Source organism: Parasteatoda tepidariorum, chromosome 6 (genome assembly GCF_982258835.1).
Source record: "Parasteatoda tepidariorum strain Cologne lab strain chromosome 6, Ptep-v5.0, whole genome shotgun sequence".
NCBI lineage: Eukaryota > Metazoa > Arthropoda > Arachnida > Araneae > Theridiidae > Parasteatoda > Parasteatoda tepidariorum.
The window spans coordinates 13,071,976-13,087,794 of NC_141760.1; the positions used below are offsets into that span (position 1 = coordinate 13,071,976).

Genomic DNA, 15,819 nt, shown 5'->3' on the forward strand with positions numbered 1-15,819 from the left:
ATGCCCCAATTTAATCCATGAAATCCATATTTAATCCATGAAATTGTGCATTTTACGAATTTTTTTAATTGAAGTCACATTTTTTAAAAATATTGTTAAATTTCAAAAAATGATCATTGTTTTTTTTAATTTTATTATATTCTTAAAATATTTGAAAACTAATCTTTAAGATTACTGGTTAATAAAAAATTAGGTTAAGAACAATGAATTCTATTTTTTCAAAACTTTGTGTGGTTAAGTAATTAAATTATTTTTGTAGTCAATCTATGTAATTGAATTTTTTTTTGTATTAAATATTTTATGTTTGAATTATTTATTTCATTTTTATATAATCTAACTTCATTTATTATTTATATATTACTAATGTTTGGTAAAAATTACATGATCAGTCACAGTCTTTTTTTTTTTTCTTTTTTCAAGAGGTCTGCATAGAAATTTTACTTTACTGTAAATGTTTTAATTTTTATTGTTTTATGCTTGGTAATTAATAATAAGAAGCCTTTTTTGCAGAAAAAATCTAAAGAATTGGAAGGAAAAGTTCATTCTCTGTCAACAGTTAATGCGGAAATGAAAACTTCTTTTGAAAATAAAGTGGAGAAATTGGAAAAATTAGTGAAGGATTTGCGAACTAAGTTTCAAGTATGTTTCTGATTAAAGCATGTGTTTTCTGTATTTAACTTTTAAAAATGAAATTTTGATTTTCATCTTTAAGAAAAATTAAATTTTCACTTAAAAATCACAGGGGTGAAGGGGGCTAGTGTAGACGCATGGGGCTAAAGTGGACATCTTGATTAGCTTTTTAATTTATTGGTCAAATCTCAGTTGAACAATCATGCAGTGAATACTTTAGTATAAATTTGTAAAAGAAAGTTTTTAAGGTGCAAAAGTAACTTCCAAATTTATTCTTTCAAATTTATTTTTTACTCTTTAAATAACATATTTTATTTTCAGAATTTCAACTGAAAGTGATAATATAATATAATTGATACTGTTTTTCACCTATTTGAGTATTAAGTTTTGCTCTGTATTGTTTCAATTAATTAACATTATAGTACTGCTAATAAGTTAAACATCCGCGCCTTGAATGCTAGAAGCATAAATAACGCATGTACTCCATTTATGAAGCTCCATTTTGGATGGAAGACTATCTCAGATATAGCCCATAACAATAGTTGTGGGCATTCAAAATGGTAGACTCTGAATATTTTTGATACGCTATTTTTAAATGTTTAATGTTTTTTTTTTTTTTCTGGAAAGAAGGAAAAATATATATTTATTCTAATCACAAATCTTTCATTTTTCCAGAAAAAAAAATTTTTTATCAAATTTTTAGCAGAAATAATTTACAAAATTCAATCACTAGTAACTGGTTAAAGCTACCAGGACTGAATCTCAATGCACGTTTGAAATTGACATTTCAATTAAAAGAAATTCAAATTACTTATCAGATAAACCAAATTGAATATTAGTTTTCAATTATTGGCGATCAAAATGTTTTTCTTAGTACTATAGTGAAATGTTCTATTACAAATTTGTATTTTGATTAATATATGCTAATATTTATTCTCCACTTAGACTTAAATAGAAATTAATTTTATTTTGGCTTTAGATATACCTTTCTGAATTGTAATGAATGACTTCTTAACAAATTATCAAGTTTGTCCACACTAGTCCCGTGGACAAAAACAACCTATTTTCAAAAAATTATTATGGAAAAACTAAACTTCTAAGTCCAGATATAAACCAGAGTGCAGTAAAACGTCCAAATTAATACTAAAAAGATACTTATCGAGTTAAAATTATATATTAATAAGGTCTTTTGATAAATTTGAAAGAAATTTCTGCAATATCCCCCTTCTACCCTATTTGTTTTCTTATCATATAGTGAGAAACACTCATACAGAACCCGTGAAATTCAAATTTTTCAATTTTCCCCTTTGTTGAAGAATGGCACTTATGAATGGTTTCTTAAGCCTTTATATATTAAACAATAAAAATCATCTCAATAAAGCATGGTGGCAATGTCATCAGTAGAGCCCGGATTTTGATGACCTAAAAAATCTCAATTAATGCCCTTAAAAAGTGCCAAAAATGCCCTTACAAACTGCAAAAAATGTCCCTAAAAGTGCAAAAAATGCCCTTAAAATGCAAAAATTGCGCTAAAAATGCCTTATGACAGGAATTAAATAGAAGTAAAAATATTGAACTAAAACAATGTTTTACTCTTTAAAATTATTATGAGTCGTTTCAAAAAATATAAAGCAATGTAATACTTGTTCTACGTTCATTAAAGTTTGAAAAATATGTTTTATATCCTAAAATAACAAAAAAAAAGGAAAATATATTGACTCCAAAACATTTTCATTTTGTATAGAAACTTAAATGAATATAACAACTTCCATCTCATAATATTACTAAATATCAGAATTACAGTGGATTATTAAATTTTTTTTAATATCTTGAAATGTAAACGAGCGTCTCTTGTCTGAAAGCAAATTTTTATGCCAGGAGAAGCTTCTTTCAACGTCTACTGATGTTATTGGTGCGTACTTGAAAAGGACGGTCACACTTACTGACAATTCTTCTTCAATTTGAAAAGATGTTGCTTCACCTTTTAATATCCTAGAGATTTTCTTCATTGTTTGGAAGCCAGTGTAATAAAAAATTATAAAAAATAATAAAAATTAGAAAAAATTAACAAAAAATTTAAAAAATGCTTCAAAATGCAAAATACGCCCCAAAATTTAAAGAAAATGCCCTATAAATCTCAAAAACAAATTCCGGGCCTTAGTCATCAGTATTGCACAATATCCACCGTTATTACCACACAAACTGTTACTCATGTACCTGGTAGCAGAACTCACTGAGTCAATCAGCAGCACAATATTCATAAGGGCCAGAAAAGCCTGGTTGATAGGACATTGGACTTGTGTTCTTGAAAATGGAAGTTCGAATCCTGCCATCCTAAAAAAGCCTGTGTATTAAATGGTAATTGGTGCATGTTAAATCTGCCGGGGTCACAAAGTCCTCCAAGTTCCAATATAAAAAAATTGACACCTTCGTGGGTACTGAATTGAAGGTTGATCATTCTCTGATTCAGTTCAAAATTATGTGCATAATCAAACGTGCAGTAAAAGCATGCATAATCAAAACTTTAAACACATCATTGTTCCGCATTACCGGTACTTCTCTGCATTTCAATGATTTATCTTCATTTCATCTTTTTAAAAAAACGTTGTGAAAAAGTTTAGTGACTCTCAAACCTTTTTGATTAGCTACTCTTCTTTTGAAACTCCAGCTTAGATTGAAAAGGAGCTGGGATGGCAATGAAACGACGCGCGAATGAAAAAGACATATTAATTATGCCTTATTTTATATAGTGAAACCTTTCGGGAGTCACCACACTCTGTTCCACTGTAAAGTGGTCGTTGATGGAGATGGGTCGTTCTTTGGGGTTACCTCCATAGACTTCAAAGTTGTTATTGAAGGTACATGATTATTCGCAAACACTTTTAATTTTAGTCATTGTCATTTTCTTGGTGCGAAAATGCCACTTCTGTCAGTGTCACGAAAAGACATATCAAAGAACGAACATTAGCGACTATAAAAATGATCAAAACTAATATAATTATGTTTAAAAACAAATTTACCAATTATGAACGATAAAAATATTTTAAATAAATAAACAATTATGTTTTTTGTTTAAGTTTGCATTTAATTTGATGTCATAAAAATTAATTAGTTTTAAAAGATGAGAAGAAGTGTGTTTGTTTTTTCTAAATTAACTTCTTTTTTTTTTAAAGTTAACTTTCAACTCTTAAAGTAAATCATTGATAGCATCATCTTTAGTGCACTCTGACTGCAACATAAGGTTGTATCGTCAAAAAGAGCTCTCTGAATTAAAAACCTCGCACCAATATTTTGAATACATTTTTATCTACGTATTTGTATTTCTTAATTTTTTTTGTATTTACCCGGTCACTGAGAGAGGTCTTAATGGTCTTTCCTAAAGGGGTTTTTTAACACAAAGTCTATGGAAAAAATTCTGTGCCTCCCAAAGGTGATTGTAAATAGAGGTGGTTGCTACATAGAGGTAGTCTTTCCTGGAGGTTTCACTGTATATTTAAGATATTTATTTGTAGCGGTGGGCAAGATTCTTGTGATTTAAATGAATTAAAATATTTATACATTATCTTTGCTACGACTACAAAAAATATTTATTTGTGCTGAGTCTGTTTAAGTTAAAAAGTGTGTAGGAAACAATGACTCACTAATTCTTTGGGGATGGACACTGCCTACAAACACACAGGATCCTTTCTGTTGTCAGTTGTCTTACAAACACACATTTCTTTTATTTTATTACTTTTTCCTGCTTTAATGTTTGCTTGAATATCTAAATTGAAAGAAAGCAAATTTGTTTTTAACTGCTTTAGGCGCTTTTCCATTTTGATTTAGTGTTTTAACTGTTAATTTAATTCTTTGTCTCTTTTGTTTTTGTAAATTGGATTCATTTTCTGATTAGCCCTAAACTGGTAGTCTGATGATCTCTGTTAAACCAGCACAATTAGTAGGAATAGGACCTTATAATAACCTAACCAAACATTGACATGATAAACATTAAATCATAATTCATTTTTTAATTATCAAGCAATAAAATGGTACATTATCATTCATAAATAATCAGAATTAATTTCACCCATCATTCTCCTAGAAAGCATCAGAAAAACTGAAGCAAACATCAGAAATGAAAGAAAGTTTTGCTGAAACCTGTGAAAAGCTGCAAAAAAGAGTTGCTGAAATGATTGAGCATCATGCCAATGAAAAGAAAAAAGCTGTGGAAGAGTATGCTTTATTTGTTTTGTCTTTATTTATAAATGTTTTTATTTTCAGTTCTGAATTTGCTTGTTAGAATTTTGTTGGTATCAGAAAGGAAAATTTGAAATAGTTTGTTTATATTGTTAAATGAATAAATTACATTCATACCCAGAAACACTTCAGTATTCTAATTCTTCTTTAGTTTAAGGAAGTTTTTTCATCTACCAATTTAAAATTTTTTTCTTCATTTTATTTCATATTTTGATATCTTATACTATGGAGTATATGTGGATGAAACCGTTTAAGGTACTTTTCTTTTGATTACTAAAGAAGCTGAGAAAAACTTTCAGTGTCTGCTATCACCATCAAGTTGCAATTAAAAAATCAACTGTTGGCCGCATAGTACAGAAATAGATGCATGCAGAGGCAAAGTGTTCAAGGTCAGGAGACCCAGAAAAAACTCAACTTCAGGACTCGTTAAACAAAGAAAGTGAGTTGCTGAACCAAGCAAGAGTGCTAATCAAATAGGTAAGGAGATGTCATTACATTGTCTACACTTACATTGAGCCAACACACAAGACAATGCAGCTGGATTGTTTTCATGATTTCTTATAAGAAAACCTCTCATCCAGACAAAGAATAGGATGATTCGATTGAATCTTGCAAGGAGCACAAAGCATGGACAACTAAGGATTGGAAGAAAGTCCTTTGGAGTGATGAATCCAATTTCAATTTGTTTGTTAGTGATAGCAAACAAATTTTATTTGTTGTCCAAACTTGACCAAATAAGTCCCTGACACTAACAGCCGCCAGTGAAACATGGAAAGGGATCAGTAATGGCCTGGGAAGCTTTCCATCATAATGTGTTACCCCCTTGTACACATCAAAGGGATTATGAATCAAGATGTTTATTTAACATTTTAGAAGTTGACTTGTTACCTTATGTTTAAGAAAGATTCCTCGTTAATGGATGCTTCAACATGATAATGATCCTAAGCACACTTCCAAAATTGTGTTGAGTTGGTTTACAAGTAGGAAGGTTAAAACTTGAATTGGCAGAGTCAATCACCTGACCTGAATCCAGTAGAATACCTTTGGGAATTCATCAGAAGAAAAATCTTGGCATGGAAACATCCTTAAGGATTTTCAATCAGAGTGGGCGAAAATCCCTAAGTCCAACTCTAGAAAGCCTCGTTAGTTCCAATCACAAACAGTGTGCTGCAATCATCAAAGCAAGAGCATATTTTACGAAGTATTAAAAATTTGCGTCATTTTCTTGCATTAAGATGATTAATTTCAATAAAAGTTTAGAAAAGCTTAGTTGTCTCAAAACTTTTGATTTCAATTTTACAAATCCTTATTTTTTGTTTGTTAAATTAAAAAAAAAAATTATTTTTATTATTAGTTGTCCCCCTTGTTGCCTGATTAAAGCTACAAATTACTAATGTACATCATTAAGAAATTTTGCTTTAAGGAAAATTTAGAGAAATGAAAAATATATTATCTCAAAATTTTTGCAACCTGCTTCATGTTCAAAAATTGTGTGCAAATAAGTGATCTAAAGAAACAATATGGAATTGCTCGCAATAAATCGCAAAATTATATGCTTGCAATAAATCACACAACCAATTGAAGCTAAAACGATTGATCTTGATAACAGTTTCTATGTAATTATGGATGGTAATTTCAATAATTAACAGAAATGTGGGATTCATTGATTCAACACCTGTAGCTCTGCAATTCACATGTAAAGACATAGTTTGTTGAGAAATGGCAAACTTTTGTGATCATCCATCATTGTATGATGGATACCAATTATCCAAGTAAAGAAAAAAAAAAGAACTTACCGTATATTCTGGCGTATAACGCGCACTTTTAATACAAAAAATAACATTGGAATTTACGGGTGCGCGGTATACCCCGAATATAAAAAATTATAGATTAAGAAAATTTAAATTTAGAAAAATATTTTTATTTTAAAGAAATAACATACCTATATACTTCATTGATTTTCGTTATTGCATAAATAGTTCATTATATTCGTCTTCCGTTATTTCTTCAGGCACGTCATCACAATCTGTTTCGTCTTCATCATCTGTGTTACACTCATCCATGAATAAACAGTCATCTTCTGATCCGTCCAGATTATTTGAAATGCTGCATTTTTTAATGATTTTCTAACCATCTCAGGCTTAATTTCATCCCATGCTTTTAATATCCATTCCCACACTGTTTCCAAACTTGCATGATGCATATATCCTCCTTTCTTAAAGGTTTTCTCGCCCTCCAACAACCAAGTGTTCCACTGTTTTTTTTAAATTGGCTTTAAAAGCAGAATTCCAATGGCTGAACTAATGGTGTCAATCCGCCCATAATAACTGCCACATCGGTGTTACATTCTTTCAACAATTTTTTTGGCATTATCTGTAAGGTGGGATCTAAACATGTCCCACACTGAAAGGCTTTCTGGTTTTCTATAGATACTAGACCAGATATTGCACATGTACAATCCAAATTTTCATGCGCGTTATACGAAGAGTATATCTTAAAATTTAAAAAAAGTTATTAGAAATTACGGGTGCACGTTATACGCCGGAATATACGGTAAATCTTTTCTATCAGTAAATCAATAAAAATATTAATAAAAGTAGGCCTTTTTTTGAACTTTTTTTAAATTCCTTTTTTTACATTATAACTTTTTCTTACGATAATTATGACTTATTTAGGTTAAACATTCACTCTTATTAAATGTTTGAAGTTCCTACTGTTTTGTCCTATTCTGGATCAGCGGGGCACCTTGATTAAGCAAGAGAGTGGCCTTATTTCCTACAATTTTGGCCAATTCATGTTTAATAAGCTCCCTGATTAAGTAATTAGATAGCCTTGATTCCTACAATTTTAGCCATTTTGGGTCCAATGGGCACCCTGATCAAATGAGTGTGTTGGTTCCTACGTCCTCATTATAAGTGAGTTTGACTGTAATTGTTTTCCTTTCAATGATTATTTCCTTTTCCTCTTTTTTGTAATTCAATATTTCTAATTTTATACTACCTAGATGCCGTGCCAAATTCATGGAGCTTCATGAAAAAGAAGTGAGCGAGTTGAAAGAAAAGCTTCACTCTGATTCTGAAACAGATCTTATTTGTTTGCGTGCTAAATATGAAAATGAGATATCTAAACTTCAGTAAGTTATTGAGGAGAACTTCCAATTTTCTACCATGGAGATTATTTTTATGTTTTAAAATATAGTAAAATGCGATTAATCTTTTTGACACTTCTTCATTTATGTATATTATTATCAACATATGAAACGCAGACATTTTATAGAGTCATTTTAAGCAAAGATTGATGTAGAGAAATTAGTACAGTGGAAAGTCGCGTATCCGGAATCGGCGGGACTTCCCGAAGTCCGTATATTTGATTTTTCCGTATAATTGACCTCCAAGGTAAACAAAGCTTAAAATGATCTGAATCTCAGAAGCAGAAAATAAATAAACATTATTTTTCGGGGAATAATGTTTTAGTATTAGAATGATATCTAATCAATCATAAACAAAATATTAGAAAAAAATAATTATTGCTATTTTAAAAATAAATAAAGAAAACGAAAAAATTCACAGTCATGAAAATATTAATTGCTCTCTCCGCCATTTTGAACTAGAACGATTCAAGCAAGAAGGGGAAATTCCCGTCATTCATTAAGGTGGGTAGGTGGAGAAGAAAAATTCATTTCCTCCTTACTTGTCATTCAAGTTGAGGCGGGGTAGTGACAAATTCTTATTTTCTCTCCCATCATTGGCTATCAATTAAGCATAAAGGCGTGGCATGCTGATTGGGTTCTCTTTATTTTTTCTTGTGTGACTAAAGGGGATTCCCCCTCCACTTTTACATTTGCTGTGTTTACCCTTTTTCACAGTATTTCTTCTTCCCCTGACACTCAAATAAAAGGGTTCCAGGAAATGCCTCTTTTACTAGCCAGCTGCATAGGAAAGAAGGGGGAGGAAGGGGACTCAGTTGTGCTCTTTTGAAAGCAAATCCCCCCCCCTCTTTCCTGCATTCCAGAGGTGGAGCGTCATGGTCTTAGTAGATCTTCTGTTCTCTTTTCTGTTGATTTATGGGTCCAATGCATAGATCTCTAGAAGCTGAAAAGGGGAAAAATCTGTCAAAAAGACTTCGTTTTTTTTTTTTTTTTTAAAGGAGAGGGGAAGATGAAGAAATGTTTGTTTATTTTGATTGTTAAAAAGTGTCCGGGAAATCGACCCTTCCAGAAAAGGGACATCTGGATATGGGACGTTACACTGTATATACTTTGCCTGGGCAATGAATGCAAGATCCTCTTTAAGCAAATGGCAAAGTTTGATAAAAGCAGGGTTGCCACAGGCGACTAAATTGCGACAATTTACAACTATTTTGGACCTAAGGCATCTATGACAACTTTTTTGCCTGAAAAGGCTAAAAAAAAACATATTTTTTCAGAAAAGGGGAACTATTTGGAGATTTTTCTGTACTCCTAGCTATGTTTGTTAGAATAAATTGGGTTAACAACCTCCTTCTAAACACAATGATTTTTTTTTTCAAAAAAAGAAGTAAAATATGCTGAAAATTTTGAATTGCAAATTTGAGTTATCACTTTTTAATGCACTCAATTTGCTCAGATTCCGTTGTAAGTCTGGTTTGTTTCTCAATCGCCTTTTCACCTGTTATTGCTACGGGGGGAAAAGTATGCGTTTTTTTAATGTAAAAATATTTTTTTGAAGGAATTCTAGAAATTAGAAGTATTTAATTTTCTGCAAATATTCCGTTTTTTTATGTAAAAATTATTGTTAGAACACTAACGTTTATATAAGAATTATCATATTTGCCACATAACTTGATTAAACAGACCATGATATATGAACAATTAAGTAATTTAATAAAATTTTAGTCATATTTTTGAAAAATTTTTGCTCTTATTTAGGCAACTATTTTCATAGTTTTCGTAAACTATTTTCATGCTTTAGGCTACTAAAAGCAACTATTTTTTTCTGTGGCAACCATGTAAAAGGTCTTGATACAGCTGTTTTTTTTAAGATATTCATTTCCCAAAAATATTATATTTTTTTTAAGAAGAAAAATACTGTGAAACCTCTCTGTCCCACAGTAAAATGATTGCTAATGGTTAGTTGCTCTTAAGGTTGTTAGTTGCTCTTCAAAATGTTATCAAAGGTACATGATTTTTTGCAAGCATTTGTAATTGTTCTCAGTGTCATTTTTTTGGTGTGGAAATGCCTCTTGTGATGGAATTTTACTGCTGCTTGTAAATAGTATTTACAAGAATATAACGAGTCCGAGTGTAAAAGACAAAATATAAAAATACTCAATGTAATCAAAGAGATATACAAAGCTCATAAATTGCACAAGTATACTTCTTTTAGCCTAATCAGGGAGTTATCAAAAAAGTGTCATAGGAAATTTTCTATAAGTACTAAAAAGAAAATGTATTTTATGTCATATTAATACAATTGTTTTCTGATTTGTGTCTTTTTTTTATAACTGTAGGAAAGACTTGGATGATGCAAATATGAGATTACTTGAGGCTAAACAAGACTATATAAAAATATTTGAAGAAAACAAAGAACTTCGAAAAACATTTAACGACAGTAGAAAACCGAAGGAACGAGCAGAAATTGAAGCTTTTATGCGAGCGGAATATGAGAACAAATTAGAGCAAAGTATGAAATGGTTAAATAATTACTTAGAATTTATTTTAACTTTTTATTAATTAATTTGACAGTTTTTTCTTCCACCTGTTTAAGAATTAAAAACAAATGCAAAAAAAACTTAAGTCACTATAGTGAGAAAAAGATTTTAAGTCAAACGTTCTAATGGTGTGTTAAAACAATATTGTGTCAGTAGAAAAGCCAACGGAGCTACCTGTATTGATTGTAATAATACAAGGGTCACAGTCATGAGAGGTCGCACTAAAGAGTCTTACTAGTAATCTATAAAGATGGAATAAAATATTCACTTTCAATATGTTTGGAAACAGAAATATCCTGATTTGGACAAAATTTTGATTGTCGACGTTTTTTATATGAGTAAAATAACTTAAAAACTCTTAATAAAGTGGTTTTATAAGTAAATAAAAAAAATTTAAAAAAATCATGTGATTTGTCCACATTATGCTATGTAGTCATCATCAATCACATTGTAGATTCATATATAAAATGTATAAATTTATATATTCATGTGCTTTTTTAAATCTTTTATCTTATTATTTATCTATCAAGATAGGATTAAATATTCACTTTCAGTAGGTTTGGAGAGAGAATTATTCTGACTTGGTCAAAATTTGTATTGTGGAAATGTTTTAGAATAATTAAAATATTAAAATTCGTCATAAAGTGCTGTTATTAATAAAAAGATCACATAGTTTGTTCACATCATCAATCAGATTGTAGATGCAAAAGAAAAAGTGAATTTATATATATTTTATTTTATTATATATCTATCAATATAGGATAAAATATTCATTTTCAATGTGTGTGGAAAGAGAATGATAGTGATTTGGTCAAAATTTGTATTGTGAAAATGTTTTAAAATAATTAAAATATAAAAAATTCATCATTAAGTGCTTTTATAAAAAAAAGATCACTTAGTTTGTTCACATCTTCAATCAGATTGTTGATGCAAAAAAAAAAAAATATGAATTTATATATATTTTATTTTATTATATATCTATCAATATAGGATTAAATATTCATTTTCAATGTGTGTGGAAAGAGAATGATAGTGATTTGGTCAAAATTTGTATTAAAATATATGTTTTAAAATATTTAAAATCTAAAAAATTCGTCATAAAGTGCTTTTATAAAAAAAAGATCACATAGTTTGCTCACATCTTCAATCAGATTGTAGATGCAAAAAATGAATTTATATATATTTTATTTTATTATATATCTATCAATATAGGATTAAATATTCATTTTCAATGTGTGTGGAATGAGAATGATAGTGATTTCGTCAAAATTTGTATTGTGGAAATATTTTAAAATTTTCAAAATAAAAAAAAATCGTCATAAAGTGCATTTATAAAATAAAAAAAGACCACATAATCATCAATCAGATTGTAGATGCAAAAAAAAATTTATATTTTATTTTATTATTTATCTATCAATATGGGATAAAATCTTAATTTTCAATGTGTGTGGAAAGAAAATGATAGTGATTTGGGCAAAATTTGTATTGAAACGTTTTTATGTACGTAAACTAAGGAGGAAAGAAAACTTTTACTAAAGTGGTTCATTAAAAAATGAAATTACATGGGTTTTTTTCGCATTATACTATGTGATCATTATCAATCACATTGTATTTTATATCTTTTATCTCGTTTTATATATATTAAGATGAAATTTAATATTAACTTTTGAAACGTTTTGTGCGAGAATAGTTAAAATTTTAATAGTGGAAATTTACAAATTAAATTAAAATACAAGACACTTAATAAAGTGTTTTTTTTTTCTTTTTCTTTTTTTAATGAAATCAAATAGTTTTGTTGACATGCTGTTTTATAATCAATTGTATAGTAATTCAAAGATTAATTTATTTATTTTTTAGTCTTTATCAATAAAATGCCTAAACTAAGTAGATATACTTATTATTTAAATTATGCTTTTATAGTGAAGGAACAACTGCAGAAGGAAAATGAAAAAACTGTTGGAACTCATTTGAAAATAGAGATAGCCAAAATCAAAGAAGAATGGACAAAACATAAATTAGCTGAAGTCAAAAATTTTATTGAAAGCACCAAAAAACAGTTGGATGAAAAATTTAGAGATTGCCTACTTAAAGTAAGTATTTGTTTACTTGTGAAATCTATCACTTGGTGATTCTAAAGAACATCTAATGGTATTATCAAGTGGAAATTCTGCCTACATCAAAAAATACTGTGGACTAATTTAATGTGAAAAATTAGTTTTGAATAAAAGTCAAACTTTTCCCTAAAGGTCTACTTATCCTTTATTAATATTTTAGTGGAATTTTATAGCAATTTTTTCACTGTAGTGTCTTAATAATTTAATAATAAATTTCAAGATGCATGTATCAATTTAATGAGGCTATTAGTTTAAGTTTTGAACTAAAGGGTGAAGTTTTTTAATATTTTTCAAAGTTTGTTCTTGTTTAATAATAAACAGAAGAAATTAGAAATTCTTTTAAAAGGTGGGACTAATTGGACACTGGAGTTTGATTTGTAAGCATATTAATAAGCGTTGCAGAAAAAATAAAGATTTTGTATAAATATAGAGATTTTTATGACTTAAGTATTTTATTCATGTTTTTTATCTATCAATATTATTCTTATGTTTATTTAACTGATATGTTATGTGGCAGAGTGTATTAATTTTTAAAATTGCTCCTCTGAATATTTTTTTTTTCTTTAACCTTTTGCTTATGGCTGGTACTACAAGTGGTTCCACAATGCTAAGCGGTGTAAGCAAAGGGTTAAGTATAAACCCTCATTAAAAATTTTATTAAAAAGTGATTTTTTTAAAAATTTATTTTAACAGGAACGAACAGCTTTGCAACAGGCTCACACAGAAAAAGTTCAGTTGTTGAAAAATGAGTATGAGAAAGAGAAATTGGCATTGAATTCTAAACTAAATAAAGTCTACCAATCAGAGTGGGAAAAAAGATGCGATTATATAAGAAAACAGCAAGAAGAACAGATTCATCTCTTAGAAAAGGATTACGAGAAAAAAATACAGGACCTGGAAAGTAAAATTAAGGATCTACAAGTAAATATAATTTTTTTTTCTTTCATACTGCATTGCTGACAAGACATAAATCATTTTGATGAAGAAAAGAAAGTTAAAAATTTTTATGTACACTCAACTGTTTTTAGTATGAATTGAGATGGAATCCTTAAATACTTTATATTACATGAAATTCAAGTTAATAAAAATATTTGTTTCTTATAAATAAATAAAAAAATTATAATTTTAAACCAAATTAATTTATACTAAATATTCTAATCCTGCATATAAAAAAAAATTTAAAAAAAACTTTGAGGCTTACTAATTACTAAATATACTAGTAAAAAATATAATAACATCAATATTTATGTATATATAAAGAGTGAGAGAGAAAATTTTTAATGATGCTCACAGGAAAAAAGAGAAATCGGTATTGAATGCTAACCTAAATAAACACTACCAATTAGAGTGGGCAGGGCTGATTGTGCTCCGGAAGTTTCCGGAGATCGAAGGTCCAGACGTTTCAAAAAATCATTGATCACAGAAGTTTCCAGAAATCAAATTTTCAAAAGTGGAACTTAAAAACACAGTTTATTTTGTTTGTAAGGGAGAGCCAGATACATTTTTTTATCAGTAAATAGTTATAATCATAAACTCAGGAAAGTAAGACATATTTGTAAATTTTAATTACTTCTCCTCGAAAAACCTAGTTTAAATTTTTTTCTAATTTTTCAATTTAAATTTTTTTTTTTTAAACTCGGGAAATTTTCCGGAATTTTGAGTTGGGCTCACAATCACCCCTGAGTGGGGAAAGAAATTAGATAGAAAATCATTTAATTTGAATCACTTATCCATCAGAAATGTAAGAAACCTCAAATAACAAGTGATCTAAGTTTAAAAACCTTAATAATTCTTTACACTGTTAGTCTACCTAGGAACCTAAATAAGTCAGTCTGGATTGAAATAGTGTAGTTTTTAACATTCATTTCATTCCTTTATTTATATAGTCCTTTTCGCAGACCCGGTACCTCATAGCCAGCTAACCATGGGTTAAGAACCACTGCTTTAGTCTTCTAAAATTCCAAAATTACAATAATATTTAATTGCAATCATATTTTTGCAACCTGCAAGCTACCGGTTCAAAAACAATAATATGGATCTAGTAACTTTTACACTATTTACAGGAGAAATTACCATCACCTAAAATATACAATGATGAGGTGGAGGAATTAAAAGAACTTTTCTCCCAAAAAGAAAGTGCCTGGAAAAGTGAAAGTCAGCAACATCTCTCAATGATTGCAGCTCTCAAAGCAACTTTGAACGACCAGGAGGACATTGAGAAAAAACTGAGAGAAAAGTTAAATAAATACAAGAGGTACTGTGAAAAAATGGAAAAAGAGTACAAAAATGAAACTTCTTTGTTAAATAGAAAAGTTTCAGAACTGCAAAAGAAACAAGAATTGCTTCAAATGGATAAAGAAAATTGTGAACAACGGCTGCACAGAACAGAGGCTGAATTCTCAAGAAAACAACAGTTTTCTAAAACTTGTTGCATCCAGGTATGTCATTTCTTAAAATTATAATTTGATTTTCTTCTATAAAACATAATTGTTGCCATATCGCTTTTCCGAAAAGACCATTGTGGTATATTTTACTTATCATCCCTGTATAGTTCCATTTAATTTTGTTATCAAATTATACAAATATGTTTTCAAAAGAATGTAAAAGCTTTAAAAAGTTAAACATGGCAGACAGAAATTTAATTTGTGCTATCTTTTACAAAATATATCATAAAATTGTTAAACTGAAAGGTTATAGTTTCATGGTCTTACTGGAATCCTAGACTTGGTGACATATTTCGATAAGTAAAGAGATCATTCGTTCGTGAAAAAGAAACAACTATATGACATTGCAAGGACATTGAATAATTTGACTGGACCACTGTCGCTTCTTATGCTGACATGCTCTTAACAAATCAAATGCAAGATAAAGAATTTTTACTTTTGTTTCTCTGTAGAATAAAATCGATTATAAAAAAACAATATTTATTATTCTTTCATCAGTTTCTTTAAATATGAACAGGAAGGAGTATATTGGTTACGATTTTTAAATATCGTTTTTTTTCTTATTAACAAAACAATAGTTTTTTTTTCAATAAGTTTTATTTTCCTCATTTCACAAGATTTAAGAAAGCAAACAAAAAGAAGGTGAAGTTGTTTCAAGAGTTGGCGATGTTGATGTATGTTTGCGCTGGGAGCTTGGCATCCGTTTG

The 15,819-nt window shown here is 29.1% G+C and overlaps 1 protein-coding gene across 6 annotated transcripts in view; it reads left to right on the top strand.

The window, feature by feature from the left end:
- Positions 1 to 15,819, top strand: part of LOC107451483 (uncharacterized) — a 58,328-nt gene that overhangs the window by 36,148 nt on the left and 6,361 nt on the right. For all 6 annotated transcript variants that reach the window (XM_087165435.1, XM_043049592.3, XM_087165433.1 and 3 more), the window contains exons 13-19: positions 511 to 639; positions 4,712 to 4,842; positions 7,871 to 7,999; positions 10,354 to 10,526; positions 12,475 to 12,644; positions 13,362 to 13,589; positions 14,732 to 15,106. In XM_087165435.1, coding sequence (XP_087021561.1) covers positions 511 to 639; positions 4,712 to 4,842; positions 7,871 to 7,999; positions 10,354 to 10,526; positions 12,475 to 12,644; positions 13,362 to 13,589; positions 14,732 to 15,106 — 1,335 coding nt within the window. The remainder of the gene's footprint in view (positions 1 to 510; positions 640 to 4,711; positions 4,843 to 7,870; positions 8,000 to 10,353; positions 10,527 to 12,474; positions 12,645 to 13,361; positions 13,590 to 14,731; positions 15,107 to 15,819) is intronic.